The sequence below is a fragment of the Salmo salar genome, chromosome 14 (assembly GCF_965601325.2).
Source record: "Salmo salar chromosome 14, fSalSal1, whole genome shotgun sequence".
NCBI classification, from domain to species: domain Eukaryota; kingdom Metazoa; phylum Chordata; class Actinopteri; order Salmoniformes; family Salmonidae; genus Salmo; species Salmo salar.
In genome coordinates, this window is record NC_138304.1 from 79,828,939 (window position 1) to 79,845,525 (window position 16,587).

Sequence of the window (16,587 nt, forward strand, 5' to 3'; positions counted from 1 at the left end):
GGCAGGTCCTGGAGGACCTGCGTAGGGACAGCGTGGAGGAAGAGCCTTGGGTGGCAGAGGTGCGCACGGTATCGCCAGTGCGCCTGCAAAGCCCAGTGCGCTCTGTGCCAGCGCCCCACATTTGCCGGGCTAGGGGGAGTGTTCAGCGAGGACGTGTTGTGCCGGCTCAGCGCTCCTGGCCTCCGGTGCCCCTTCTCGGTCCGATGTATCCTGCGCCGAGGACGCGCACTGTGTCTCCGGTACGGCTACACAGCCCAGTGCGTTCTGTGCCAGCGCTCCACACTTGCCAGGCTAAGGTGGGTGTTGAGCCAGAACGGTGATGTCAGCTGTGCACTCCAGACCTCCAGTGCGCCTCCTTGGTCCAGGATATCCGGCGCCGCTTATGCGCACTGTGTCGCCGGTGTGCGGTCACAGTCCAGTCCGGCCCGTCCCTGCTCCCCGCACCAAGCCAGTGGTGTGTGCCCCCAGTCCAGTCCGGCCCGTCCCTGCTCCCCGCACCAGGTTAGTGGTGCGTGTCCCCAGTCCTGTCCGGCCCGTCCCTGCTCCCCGCACCAGGTTAGTGGTGCATGTCCCCAGTCCTGTCCGGCCCATCCCTGCTCCCTGCACCAGGTTAGTGGTGCGCCTCCCCAGTCCAGTCCGGCCCGTCCCTGCTCCCCGCACCAAGCCAGTGTGTGTGCCCCCAGTCCAGTCCGGCCCGTCCCTGCTCCCCGCACCAGGTTAGTGGTGCGTGTCCACAGTCCTGTCCGGCCCATCCCTGCTCCCCGCACCAAGCCAGTGGTGCGTGTCCCCAGTCCTGTCCGGCCCATCCCTGCTCCCCGCACCAGGTTAGTGGTGCGCGTCCCCAGTCCAGTCCGGCCCGTCCCTGCTCCCCGCACCAAGCCAGTGGTGTGTACCCCCAGTCCAGTCCGGCCCGTCCCTGCTCCCCGCACCAGGTTAGTGGTGCTTGTCCCCAGTCCTGTCCGGCCCGTCCCTGCTCCCCGCACCAGGTTAGTGGTGCGCGTCCCCAGTCCAGTCCGGCCCGTCCCTGCTCCCCGCACCAGATTGGCGGTGCGTGTCCCCGGTCCTGTCCGGCCCGTCCCTGTTCCCCGCACCAGGCCCACGGCGCGTGTCCACAGTCCGGCACGGCCTGTGTCCGGTCCACCGGTGACCAGTCCTGTTCCGGTCGGCGGCTCCGCTCCGGAGCCTGAGCATGCCGCTCCACCGTGGTCCAGTCCGGGCCAGAGGGGTAGGGCTAGGGTGGAGGCAGGGGGAGAAACACGCCCGGGGCCAGAGCCTCCACCGAGGGTAAGGCGCCCACCTGGGTCCCCCCCCCTAATAGACTTTAGGTTGGTGCGCCGGGAGTACGCACCGTTGGAGGGGGGGTACTGTCACGCCCTGACCAGGTGAACTCTTCTATTTTGGTCAGGGTGTGGCATTTCTATAGTTTATTTTCTATGTTTTGGTATAGCCTTGCTTTGGGGCGTATTTCTATGTTGGGTTCTGTCGATTCCCAATCAGAGACAGCTGTCACTAGTTGCCTCTGATTGGGGAATCATATTTAAGTTCCTTTTCCCCCCACGATGTTTGTGGGTTGTTGTCTCTTTTTGTTGGAGCAGTAGCGATACGTTTATTCTCTGTTTTGACCGTGTTATTTCCGTCTGTAATAAATAACATGAGTTCGCTCCCAGCTGCGCCTTGGTCCACTTCTTCCTTCCTGCACGACGATCGTTACAGCGGGGCTTGCTTCCATTCAGCCACAAGAGCATTAGTGAGGTTGGGCACTGATGTTGGGCGATTAGGCCTGGCTCGCAGTCGGCGTTCCAATTCATCCAAAAGGTGTACGATGTAGTTCAGGTCAGGGCTCTGTGCAGGCCAGACAAGTTCTTCCACACTGATCTCGACAAACCATTTCTGTATGAACCTTGCTTTGTCCATGGGGACATTGTCATGCTGAAACAGGGAAGGGCCTTCAAACTGTTACTTCAAAGTTAGAAGCATAGAATTGTCTGGAATGTCATTGTATGCTGTAGCATTAAGATTTCCCATCACAGGAACTAAGGGCCCTAGCCCGATTCATGAAAAACAGCCCCAGACCATTATTCCTCCTCCACAAAACTTTACAGTTGGGACTATGCATTCAGGCAGGTAGCATTCTCCTGGCATCCACCAAACCCATATTCGTCCGTCGGCCTGACAGAAGGTGAAGCCTGATTCATCACTCCAGAGAATGCGTTTCCACTGCGGTGGCGAGCTTTACACCACACCAGCTGACGCTTGCACATGGCAATCTTATGCTTATGTGCGGCTGTTCAGCCACGGAAACCCATTTCATGAAGCTCCCAACAAACAGTTATTGTGCTGACTTTGCTTCCAGTGGCAGTTTGGAACTTGGTAGTGAATTTTGCAACTGAGAACAGACAATTTTTACGTGCTACGCTCTATAGCACTCAGCGGCCCCATTTTGTGAGCTTGTGTGGCCTACCACTTCGCGGCTGAGCCGTTGTTGCTCCTAGACGTTTCCATTTCACAATAACAGAACTTAGAGTTGACCGGGCCAACTCTAGCAGGGCAGAAATTTGACGAACTGACTTGTTAGAAAGGTGGCATCCTACGACGGTTTCACGTTGAAAGTCACTGAGCTCTTCAGTAAGGCCAATCTACTGCCAATGTTTGTCTATAGAGATTGCATGGCTGTGTGCTCAATTTTATACACCTGTCAGCAACGGGTGTGGCTGAAATAGCCGAATCCACTAACTTGAAGGGGTGTCAACATACTTTTGTATATATAGTGTACATCCAGTACATATACAACATATTCCTGAAACCATTAGGAATGTGTAGACTGAGAAAGAAAGAAATAATACCAATGTTTCCATTTAAATGTTTTATTATTTGAAAAGGAAATACCCTGACCCTGGATATAGAAATGTACAGTAACCTGGGTGAAATAGATTCTTTCATTTACAGATCGAACTACTTTAAGATGTCGGTTGGTTTTTCAGGCACTTAGAATCACAAAAGTCTGTTTTATTTTCTTCACGCTACACAACAAGTGAATTCTTTGGTCCTTACGTTTTCAAAGGAAAAGGTCAGTTGAAACCACAGTGAGAACAGAATACAACCTCCTGGTTTCTTATTTACATTTCCTTTTATGGATCCAAATATACTTCAAATCCCTTATCAAGACCGGGAAGCTGAAAGTTCTTCCGTCACATTTCAACCATTCTACATACATCAAAATAGACCACCAGTCTTCATTGTACATATATCAAAAGAAGCCAACGCTTCAGAAAAGAAAAGTAACAAACATCATAACAACGGCTCAAATCAGACTTACAGCAGTATTCATTTATATAATTTAGTGGGATGGGTTGCAACTGAAGATTTGGCAAAAAGATACAATACAATTTTTCCTTTTTTTGGTCCTCAGTGGACTTTGTCCTCAAGTCTCCCACAAGAAGCCATTTTGCTACAGGTGGACTGAACAAAGCACTCTATCGAACTGCTCAGCTCACGTTACTATAAGACAGAGGGTGCATCTACAATGGCACCCTATTCCCTATATAGTTTCCTGGTCATATAAAGTAGTGCACTACATAGGGAATAGGCTACCATTTGGGAAACTAGAAGCTTATAAAAACAACATAGTCCCCTTACGCTCCACTGATCCACATCATTTAGCTGCAAGGCAGCCATGTCCTGTGGTAAGAGTTACTATAAGAGCTACTCATGGGCGACTGGACCCGCGCTATGTAGTAGTTACTGAAGTTGACGTCTCTGACATAAGGCGCCGGCTGGTAGTAACAGGTGATGTTAGCCAGGGCCGGGATGGCATTCTGCTCTGCCATGGCCCGTAGCGCCAGTGCCGAGATCAGTGCCAGTGTCTGGCGGCGCTCGTGTCCCATCAGGCACACGGTGCTCTCGTCCACCACATGCCGCAGCGTCACCAGGCAGTCGTAGCGCTTGTCCTCCATGCCGTTGAAGTGGTTCTGGAGATACGCCTCCAGCTTCCGCTGCTGCTCGCCAATGTCCGGGAAGTCAATGAAGAAGCGTGAGCACATATAGCGCTGCAGAAGCTTCATCTGAGCCTCTGAGTCCGGTTTAAACCCCCGCACTAGCAGGTGGCAGTACTTCAGCAGTCCTCCTCCCCGGATCTCCTCGGGGCTGCGCGTGGCTATGGTCCTGGTGCGGAGGTGTCCCAGGGCCTCCTGGAAGTCCCCGTACATGCTCTCTCCGAACACAGTGGGGTGGAAACTCTCAGACATGGACATGGCCGTCTCTGAGCAGCGGTCGAACAGCAGCAGTGAGTCCAGGCCGATCTGGAACGAGTCCACGCTGAACTCAAACTGCCTTCGGAGGGATTCCACAAACTTCAGCTCCACGTTCTTCCCCGTGTTGTTGGAAAGGGAGATCAGGCTCCAGCGATCTGTGTCGTTGCACACTTTCACCAGCTTCTGGACGTAGGCCTCTTTGAGGGTCATGGGAGAGACACGGCTGAGCCCCGGAGGTAGGAAGTCCACCAGGCTGTCCAGGACCACATCTTTGACCACACGAAAGGTCTTGTCATCAGTCAGGTTCAGGCCGAAGATGAGGTCCAAGTCCTTGTAGCCCAGACCAGTGTCCTGGTGGAGCACATAGCTGGCTGCTGAACCGTTCAGCTTCACATCTCGGACCTCCACACCACGCTCCTGCAGTCGTGCCCGAACCACCTGCACAGGAGAGACAGAGACATGGGTGAGTGATCTTTGAGATACTTTTAGAAAGACACTTTATTGTCGATTTTCTTTTGCAATCAAATATGTTTTTTAGTAGAAAGCAGGTCATTCCTGGAGGACCGAGTGTCTGCTGGTTTTTGGTATTTCCTTTCATTTTGTGTCCAATTAAGACCTAGACAACAGGTGAGGGAAGTTCCTACCTAATCAGTGGCCTTAATTGATCAATCAAGTACAAGGGAGGAGTGAAAACCTGCAGACAGCCCTCCATGGAATGAGTTTGACATCTGTGTGAGAGATAACATGCCACTGCAAGTCGAAACGTTGCTATAATGGTCACTGCCTCTTCTTTTGAAATGGTAATATTTACATTTCAATCAAGGAATGGTTCACCTAGCTTTCAGCCAATGTTCGTAACAGTAAAGACAAAATACTAGCATACAATAATTTGTTGTGTGGATGAGAATAGAGAGGGACTCCATTATCCATTTGATATTTTAAGTAGAAATTGTGAACCAATATTGAATTTGAAAAGCCTGTTATATTAAATGAAGTTCTTTATACCACATTGAGAAGTCAATAAATACTTAAAAAAAAAAAAATTCAACATTTTGACATGTCCCTCCATCAACCCTCCACTTCTAGGAAGATTTCAACCCACTAAATCCCAAAATGTCTCCAAGTTTCACCAACATTGTTATTTTGTTGCTTTGACAAAGTCATTTCTGAAGATGACTATTTATTCCATGTGATTAGTGATTCATCTGTCCCTCATTTTAAGGTCAACTCCGTTAAGTGAACTTCACTATCATTTTAATATGGTGAAACTACTCCTTTTTTTTCACAAGAAGTATTGAACATGTAATAGCTGGTTCTACTCTTTTGGACCATCTTCTGGTATTTTGTGGTGGAAAACTGAGCGGGTTGAGCACAACACTTTTACCTATAGATAGACAGGCTAGAAATGTTTTATCAATTTAATTTTGTTTTTGTGAAGCTTGCATTCAATTGCCACTCCCAGTTGCACACAACAAGCTTCCATTCCCCCTGTCATGAAGGGATTTATGGCTGATTTATGATGGAATTGGCAATCCTGTTACTGTCAACCCTGCTACGTTACTATTGTCATTTAAAAAAAATGTAACCTCTTGAGATGGGAAAACATGTTCTTGAACATGTGCTCATTATGACAGAACGCTAAAATGAAGTGAAATCAAGTTACACTTCTTAATAGACACTGAATTGGTGGAATGACCAAAATAATGACAAGCAACAACATTAAATAACAAATGTAATCATTAATTTCTGTTTTTCCGATGCACAGAAATTGTATTTGATCATGAACACCCTATTTTCATAAAAAAATACAAATATCTTTCTTTCTCTTATGCAGAGAGATGACACTGAAGAAATGACAAGCCTCTGATTGGACAATAATATCCCCTGTTTGTCAGCTACTTTAAAGTCCCTTGTCCTACATATAGTCTCTAGCTTGTAAAAAGCCAACAATACAGAGTTACTGTAGCTCAGCTGAATGAAGATAGGGTGGACCTAAAGTCCCCTTAGTTATGCATGGAGAATCAGAGATTTCTCTGTGGGACACAGGAAGCCAGGGCTTATATTTTTGTCTCTAACTTCAGGAGGAACTCCAGCTGACCTGAAGGTTATCTAGAAGAAAACGTACACATCTGTGTGACGTAGACAAATGGGGTTGGGTTGTGAACTTATAAAAACTCTGGTATGATTGTGCCAACATACTTGGCAAAGATATGGTTCACGAGCTTATTGGGTCACAGAACCGTCAGGGGTGGATCCTGGAGTTAAGGGAAACTGCTGAACTAAAGAAAAGGCAGCTGAGATATTTCAAGCTTCCTGACTGTTACAGCACTCCAAAGAGGAAATCAAGAAACTGGGACAATCCTTAACAGGCATGACCATGGTTACCAAGTACACACACTTGGTATCTTTATCCAGACACTGATCCAAGTATTCAACCAGGTATCTAGTCTGTATACATAAACAATCGCACAATCCCTTCCAGGTCGGATCAAGTTCACAAGTTAAGCCTAAAACAGACATTACAACTTAAGGTATCCACTTTCGCTACTATCAAAATACCTCTTTCATGCAGTTGTTGTCCACAACTTTGCTACAGTGCCAACATTTCATAAAAAAATGGATATCTGTATCAGTCACCACCCACAGTGAAATATGGTTTTAACCAGCTCAGGATGGGAATGTTTCCTGACCCACTGGACACAAACTGGTTGAATCAACGTTGTTTCCACCTCATTTCAATGAAATCACGTTGAACCAACGTGGAGTAGACGTTGAATTGGCATCTGTGCCCAGTGGGGAGCCTGTACTTTTGTTTCGCAACACACACGCAAGCATGCACGCAAGCATGCAAGCACACACAAAGCCGTGTCTGAGGAATTAGGTTATGTTGGCTTCACCACTATGCTAGGAAAGGAGAGTATCCTGCCAAGTCTCTGCTGCCTGACTTATGTAGCTAGATCCCCATTCATGAATTTAGGTAACGGCCTCAACCCTACCAACCTAAAAACAAAGACAGACTAAAAAACGGACAAATTGAGACATGCATAATATGTGTGTTGGGCTCCTTCTCTTCCCAAACGATTGCATCTTTTCAGGCCTTAATTGTAACCTCCTTTACCCAGACCCAGTAACCCACTGTGTCACTTTGTGATTGAACAACATTAATATTCAGCTACTGTGACAGGATCCAAAGGGAAGGGGTAGTGGTATTCACAATGAAAAATGACACCACCATGAAAAGTCTATTGAGGAAAAGGTTCAAAACATAAACTTAAGGTCAAGAAATAAAGAATGTTGATTTTCAAAGCCAGTCCTTTTTAGGGGTGGAAATAACAGAGAATTGATTTTCCAATAAAAGCACTTTAAGGAGCCCTGCTGTGCACATCTGTGTTGTGTTCCAATGAGAAAAGCAATCAGTTTCTATTGGTAAACCTCTAGACAGATGATACCCTCTGGACAGATGGTCACTAATAAAAACATTCAGAATATTAAAAACATCCTGAATATTCTGTGAAAACCAGAATATATATATGAATCAATTCCCATAGTCCTTGTGGAATAATCAACGTTGCATATATAGGAATTTACTGTATGGTTCAATGAATACATATGAATATGTATGTCTATTGGAATTAGGTTGAACTAAGCTAAAAGCAGTATTCATTATACACTAAACCAAAATATAAAAGCAACATTTAAAGTGTTGGTCCCATGTTTCATGAGCTGAAATGAAAGATCCCAGAAATTTTCAAAATGCACAAAAAGTTTTTCTCTAAAATGTTGTGCACAAATTTGTTTACATCCCTGTTAGTGAGCATTTCTCCTTTGCCAAGATAATCCATCCATCTGACAGGTGTGGCATATCAAAAAGCTGATTAAACAGCATAATCATTACACAGATGCACCTCGTGCTGGGGACAATAAAAGGCCACTCTAAAATGTGCAGTTTTGTCACACAACACATTGCCAGAGGTGTCTCAAGTTGAGGGAGCGTGCATTTGGCATGCTGACTGCAGGAATGTCCACCAGAGCATTTGAAAGAGAATTGAATGTTAATTTCTCTACCATAAGCAGCCTCCAACCTCAGACCACTTGTATGGCATTGTGTGGGTGAGTGGTCAACATTATGAACAGAGTACCCCATGGTGGCGGTGGGTTTTTGGTATGGGCAGGCATAAGCTACGGACAATGAAAACAATGGCATTTTATGAATGGGAATTTGAACGCACAGAAATACCGTGATGAGATCCTGAGGCCCATTGTTGTGCCATTCATCTACCACCACAACCTCATGTTTCAGCATGAAAATGTACAGCCCCATGTTGCAAGGATCTGTACACAATTCCTGGAAGCTGAAAATGTCCCAGTTCTTCCATGCATACTCACCAGACATGTCACCCATTTAGCATGTTTGGGATGCTCTGGATCAATATGTACAACAGCGTGTTACAGTTCCCACTAATATCCAGCAATTTTGTGCAGCCATTGAAGAGGAGTGGGACAACATTCCACAGTTGTAAGGCATCTAGGTGTAGCAGGTAAGGCGGAGTCAGGCGCAGGACACAGAGATGAGTAATTCACGTAACTTTACTCAAAACAACAAATATTCCAAGAAGGAAAATAATCAAGCTCACAAATACAGACCGACTTACAAAGAACAAACACGCACAAAACCATGGGGGGAACCAGAGGGTTAAATAAGGAACATAACTATGGGAATGGAAACCAGGTGTGTACAATGAAGACAAAACAAATGGAAAATGAAAAGTGGATCGGTGGTGGCTAGAAAACCGGTGACGTCGACCGCCGAATCCTGAACACCACCTGAACAAGGAGAGGGACCAACTTCGGCAGAAGTTGTGACAACAGTCCACAATCAACAGCCTGATCAACTCTATGTGAAGGAGGTGTGTCACGCTACATGAGGAAAATGGTGGTCACACCAGATACAGACTGGTTTTCTGATCTACGCCCCTACTTTTTTTTAATGGTGTCTGTGACCAACAGATGCATATCCCAGTCTCAGTGAAATCCATAGATTAGGGCCTAATGAATGTATTTCAATTGACTGATTTCCTTAACTGTAACTATGTAAAATATTTTTAATTGTTGCATGTTGCATTTATATTTTGGTTTATTTTTGTTGTTGTTTATTTTTATATTCAGCATAATAAACAATAAGAACTGCCTTACTAAATATAGGGTTGGGTAGAGGGTATCAACCCATGATGAGACCATTCAGATAGTCATACATACTGCTAGCCTGAAACAAACGATGAAGAGGAAGTATTTTCCTTATATGGGCTGTATATGTTACTGAGTACAAGGACAAGTAGGTCTAACTGAATGGAATAGGTCAACCTGAAAGACCCCTTAGAATATCTTATAAGACAAAAGGGTCTCCCAAAATAAGAAGTAACCCCCTTCTTCCACCTCCTCTCCAAAAGCAGGCCATTCCATTCCCGCATTACGCAACAAGCACCTGGTGAAGTTGAGCTAAGGCGGAACACTTCCTCTCGACGTCGAGCAGGAGTGGTAGACTTGTAAAAAAGCCACAAACTGACCAGACAGTGGCGTTTACAATGTCTTGGCGAGGGTTTACATACAGTCTCTTTGCATTCCTACTCCAGTCTGGAGGGTTTCCTCTAGAATTGAATTTACCTCAGTCACCCTATTCCCTATGTAGTGCACTACTTTTGACAAGAGCCCCATGGTAAAAGTAGTGCACTATATAGGAAATAGGGTGCCATTTGGAACTGAACTGAATGTGTTATATTATTTCAGTGAGAAAACAGTCTCAGAAACAGCCGTTAGCCAGCTAAACCCCATGGTCCTCTAAACTCCAGTTAGAGCACTGCCTGGCCTGGACAGAGAGTCACAGAAAGACCCAGCCAAGCCAAGTATATGGCATCAGTAAATTAATGAGATGTTTAGTAGTCTATGACCCTGGCATCCGGTCCAGTCAGCCCAGAAGGCAAGCCAAGACAGTCCAGTCATACTATACTCAGTGTACTGTCAGTAGGATAACAGGAACAGATGATGGGGTTTTCCTCAAGAGGTGAATGAGTTGCCTTGCTGTGGGTGGTCACGGCACCTGAACCAGCCATTAAACTAGACTAGCAATGGTACAGCATTCATTCATAAAACTAGACTGGTGATACAGTATTCATTCATAAATCTAGACTGGTATCAGTATTTATTATCATAAAACTAGACTGGTGATACAGTATTTATAATAATACCACAGCATATTAGTATCATAAAATTAGACTGGTGATACAGTATTTATTAACATAACTAGACTGGTGATACAGTTGTTATTATCATAACTAGACTGATTATACAGTATTTAGTAACATAACTAGACTGGTGATACAGTTTTTATTATTATAATTAGACTGATTATACAGTATTTATTATCATAAAACTAGACTGGTATACAGTATTTATTATCATAAAACTAGACTGTTGATACAGTATTTATTATCATAAAACTAGACTGGTATACAGTATTTATTATCATAAAACTACACTGGTGATACAGTATTTATTTTCAGAAAACTAGACTGGTGATATAGTATTTATTATCATAAAACTAGACTAATACAGTATTTATTATCATAAAACTAGACTGATGATACAGTATTTGTTATCATATAACTAGGCCGATGATACAGTATCTATTATCATAAAACTAGGCTGATGATACAGTATTTATTATCATAAAACTAGGCTGATGATACAGTATTTATTATCATACAACTTGAATGATGACACAGTATTTTATCATAAAACTAGACTGATGATACAGTATTTACTATCATAAAACTAGACTGGTGATACAGAATTATTTATCATATAACTAGAATGATGATACGGTATTTTATCGTAAAACTAGACAGATGATACAGTGCTTATTATCATAAAACTAGACTGGTGATACAGTATATATTATCATACAACTAAAATAGTCCAGATTCTAAAACTGCTTAATTAAAGAGACTTTACATAAAGGAAGGGTCATCATTAGTCTCAAATCTTTCCTTATCTCCGCTCAAATCTTATCTCGCGGAGAGGGAGAGAGAGAGAGAGAGAGAGAAAGAGATTTGAAGAAGAAAAACTAGTCAGGCATACCATTTCATTTTATGGGCCAATGTTGAGTTCAGCTGGCATTTCACCACAATTGTCTCCTTGAAAGACAGCAACAGGAACGCACACGCCTATATGTAGAGGTCTAACAGAGCTATACACTGTAATGTAAGACCAAACTATGTTCATGGCGACGTATGGTGTCATTGTCATTCAGTCTCACCAACAATAGACCGAAAGAGGAGTTGGCTTATAATCTGGCAGGGCCCACAACAGAACCAGGTGACTGGGATAGTATTGTTGTGTGTGTGTGAGTGTGTGAGTGCTTTGGGTCTACTCTTACCACACTGATACCATGCCAACCTTGTCAAGAGTCCTGACCCACTAAGGCCCCTGTTACAGGTGTGACCAACTAACTAATCTAGTTTCCTTATCCTGCCCCAGAAATGGAACTCCAACCCAGGAAAGAAGAGCTCACTTCCAGTAAGCTCACAATGGTGAAATGAGAGCAGGAACAAAACAAAAACATAGGAAAACATCTGCCTCAGGCATTGCCCTACTGTGTTCTACTCTATTCTAGAATCTACACCCTGAATTTGATATGAGCAAACCTGGAAAAAGTGTGGTCCCTTTCCTTGACTGGCCAAGCCAAGTAAAACAGATTAGCACCCATAGCTCTACTTCTACCACCCTACTGTTAACATTAAGTAATATCTGATCTGATCAGACACACTAATAAACATTCAACGTCTGGATATGTAATCTCGGCTGTATAACACCACTGGGTAGGCCTACTGGGTAGTGTGTGTATGTGTGTCACAGGAGGTTGCTGAGAGGAGGACGGCTCATAATAATGTCCAGAACAGTATAAATGGAATGGCATCAAACACATGGAAACCGTGTTTTTGATGTACAGTACCAGTCAAAGGTTTGGACACACCTACTCATTCAAGGGTTTTTCTTTATTTTTGACTATTTTCAACATTGTATAATAATAGTAAAGACATCAAAACTATGAAATAACACATATGGAATCATGTAGTAATCAAACAAGTGTTAAACAAATCAAAATATATTTTATATTTGAAATTCTTCAAAGTAGCCACTCTTTGCCTTGATGACAGCTTTGCACACTCGGCATTCTCTCAACTAGCTTCACCTGGAATGATTTTACAACAGTCTAATAGGAGTTCCCACAAATGCTGAGCACTTGTTGGCTGGTTTTCCTTCACTCTGCGGTCCAACTCATCCCAAACCATCTCAATTGGGTTGAGGTCGGGTGATTGCGGAGGCCAGGTCATCTGATACAGCACTCCATTACTCTCCTTGGTCGAATAGCCCTTACACAGCCTGGAGGTGTGTTGGGTCAATGTCCTGTTGAAAAACAAATGACAGTCCCACTAAGCGCAAACCAGATGGGATGGCGTATTGCTGCAGAATGCTGTGGAAGCCATGCTGGTTAAGTGTGCCTTGAATTCTAAATATATCACAGACAGTGCCACCAGCAAAGCACCCCCACACCATCACACCTCCTCTTCCATGGTGGGAACTACACATGCGGAGATCATCCGTTCACCTACTCTGCGTCTCACAAAGACATGGCTGTTGGAACCAAAATTCTCAAATTTGGACTCATCAGACTAAAGGACAGATTTCCACAGATTTGCAGCAATTCAACCATGAAGATCTGATTCACACAATCTACTCTGAACAGTTGATGTTGAGATGTGTCTGTTACTTGAACTCTGTGAAGCATTTATTTGGGTTGCAATTTCTGAGGCTTGTAACTCTAATGAACTTATCCTCTGCAGCAGAGGTAACTTTGGGTCTTCCTTTCCTGTGGCGGTCCTCATGAGAGCCAGTTTCATCATAGCGCTTGATGGTTTTTGCGACTACACTTGAAGAAACTTTCAAAGTTCTTGACATTTTCAGGATTGACTGACCTTCATGCCTTGAAGTAATAATGGAATGTCGTTTCTCTTCGCTTATTTGAGCTGTTCTTGCCATAATATGGACTTGATCTTTTACCAAATAGGGCTATCTTCTGTATACCACCCCTACCTTGTCATAACACAACTAATTGGCTCAAACACATTAAGAAAGAAATTCCACAAATTAACTTTTAATAAGGCACACCTGTTAATGAATTGAAATGCATTCCAGGTGACTACCTCATGAAGCTGGATGAGAGAATGCCAAGAGTGTGCAAAGCTGTCATCATGGCAAAGGGTGGCTGCTATGAGGAATCTCAAATATAAAATATATTTTGATTTGTTTAACACTTTTTTGGTTACTACATAATTCCATATGTGTTATTTCATAGTTTTGATGTCTTCACTATTATTCTACAGTGTGTGTGTGTGTGTGTGTGTGTGTGTGTGTGTGTGTGTGTGTGTGTGTGTGTGTGTGTGTGTGTGTGTGTGTGTGTGTGTGTGTGTGTGTGTGTGTGTGGAGGCCTATTGTAAAGTTCCTCAGGACTGTCAACCCAATGTGGGCTTATCTACCCACAATCCACTGCACTAAATCAGCAACGGTGACACTTCCCATGGCGCGCACACACACACACACACAACAATATGGAGCCGCACCATAAATAGATGTTATCTAGATGACAGTTTTTCAATAAACACCCCCTATTGAGAGCCCTGTGGAACACCTCGAAGAACACATATTTCTGGCCGCAAGGGGAAAAAATGTTTTGGTCCTGGGTTGGATCAGTTGGTTTTCCAGGCAGGAGAGAGAGAGGGGAAGGGAGAACGTCACTGAAGATATGTACTATTGCTTACTGCCGATGGTATGGGACTGGATGGCCAGCCAGAGCCTACTGGAGACTTTTCCAGCCTGGGTGTTTTCTACTAGAACAACATGGATACAGCATACATCCTTCACATAGGTCTGATCTACCAATACAGATCACAGGCATACATTTCATTAATGAAAGCTACACGAGACAAGAGGAAACTTTTCCATTCTCAATTTCTCTATACTCTGCCCAATTGTAATTCAATATACAGTACCTTACTTTCTCTCCCTCTATGTGTAAAGGTTGTATCGTTTTGTAGACCAATGAAATGACTCTGGTCGCAGAAGAATTGGAATGAGAAAGTGGAAAATGGCAGTTAAAGCATTAGATCATCTGCTCCTTGAGATCTCCTCCTGTCTGTTAAAGTGAATGTAAATAACAGGATTCACAAGTCATGATTCAATGCAATGGGTGGATATTCAAATATAGGCTAACAAGGCACCCCAGTATATTTCCAATACCTTTAGTAGACCATTGTAAAAAATACAGTGTATGAGCATGCCAAAAGGACTGGCACAGAAGCATATTCACAGATGGTATCTGACCTGATTTTGAAGAATTTTGGAGCTTTTTATCGTCATCCACAGCACTGAAAAATGTGCTGTTATTATACTATTACATAAATACGACATGGTTAGCCTTGGAATGCTCCCAAAATAAACCGCCTTCCTGACTCTACTTACTTCTCAAATTCAACTGTACAGTGCGTGTGCGTGTGTAGCCTATGTGAGTTAAAGTGTGCAAGCGTGCGAGCGTGATTAAATAATATATCTTTATCACACATTCCTGAGTTGGCTATTCATTCACTAAAGCAATTTATGATGAGACTGAATTAAATAATGACGGAACTATTCAAAAAAAGGTAAAATAACAGTTAGGCTATATGTGATGAGTTTGGAAGTAGGCTAGAGAAAAGTATCGTCCCTCATTATCGGGCTGATTGTCGTCCAGAACTCCCCAGACCAAAGCCGTTATCTCACCTGGACTATCTGCCGAGGCTGTACGGAAAGCGTCGGGAAGTTTCCGCGTCCGTGAATAGGGACGCTCTCTCCGAGGATGGAGTCCAACCTCTGCACCTGCTCCCAAGACAACACACAGAACCGCCGACTCTGCTCCGACTCATCCCCGGAGGACATGATGGGACGGGGAAAGGTAGTAAAATCTTCTGTAGTGTTGGTGGATGTAGGCTATTATGGACAGTACCAAAGCAATTCCAAAAATAGGTGTTTCTTTTGAAGTTGGAATGAAACTTGAAATCTTCAATAAATCATACAAAATCGCCCTTGTTGCGTTTCTCAGATGTCACTTAGAACATACGTTTCAAAACAATCTAGGCTAAAGGTCTGAGAGTTCTGCAGATATAAAACATAGATCGGTAAACTAAACCGTTTGTCATCTCCAAAATTCTCCTGCGCTGTGACTGTGATACACTTCTAACTGTAATCCAGCTGGAAGCATATTGACGGGTTTAAAGAAAATGGGATTAACATAAGCGTCCTGATTGGTTGTGCGGGAGGTTTATGAATACCTCAATATACAGAAGACTACAAGAGGCCATGCGCACACACCCACTTCCCTTGCGTCAGTAGAGGCTAGTCTGCTGCTTTCATTGGATACTTCAGTCACATTTTAGTAGCTCCGTGCATAGAGCCCCACATTGGAGCTGTCATAATACCCATTACACTTAGTGGTCAAACAGGGAAATGGTTCCAATCGTTTTCCACAATTCATTTTTCCCATAGGGGATTTTAGAAACACTTAAAATAAGGGCTCTGTTTCTTATGGGTTTACCGTGGCATGACGTTTTTTGATACCCATTTAAATCTCTCTCCAACAAGGTGACTTTTATCAATATATTTGTCTCTATTTACTCTTAGATTCAAAAAGGCAAATTAGCATCAAAGTAGACATCATGCAAAACTACAAATCCCTGCAAACTCCTGCACGTAATCTCTAGCTGACACTTTAGCTAACAGGTATTGTGTCAGTTTAAAACTTGCACAAGACAGTTCACAGAATTGTCCATTAAAATAAATGTAGCCAAATGATTCATTACTATATTTAGCTAACATTAGATAGTTAATCCAGATATTCTTACCTTTGCCTCGATTCTTCAGTCTCGTCCAGATCAACGTGGCCTTTGTAGTTATTTATGATAGCCACATTAGCAGCTAATTAACATTTCATTTGTTGGGTAAATACAGGTGAATATATTAATAAACGTCACCTTGTCCCAGAGAGATTTACATGTTTATCAAAACGTCACACCAGGGTAAAAGATTAGAAGTATTTAGTGTTACAGTGTAATCTGTATCTCCATTATGTCTTTATTGGCAACCTATCATTCACACTTTTCAAAACTGCCCTGACCAGTCATCAACCTCACACTCTACAATATAATTCAGTGGTTCTCAAACTTTTTGGATCTGGTGACATTTTGTGATA

General features: G+C 43.6%; 1 protein-coding gene across 1 annotated transcript; it reads right to left on the minus strand.

The window, feature by feature from the left end:
* Window positions 1–2,848: 2,848 nt before the first annotated feature.
* Window positions 2,849–15,634, minus strand: LOC106570248 (terminal nucleotidyltransferase 5A). Its single transcript, XM_014142361.3, has 2 exons — window positions 15,123–15,634; window positions 2,849–4,688 (listed from the first exon to the last, which is right to left on the minus strand). The coding sequence occupies exons 1-2, from the start codon at window positions 15,276–15,278 to the stop codon at window positions 3,657–3,659; spliced, it is 1,188 nt and encodes a 395-aa protein (XP_013997836.2). The 5' UTR covers window positions 15,279–15,634; the 3' UTR covers window positions 2,849–3,656.
* Window positions 15,635–16,587: the final 953 nt, after the last annotated feature.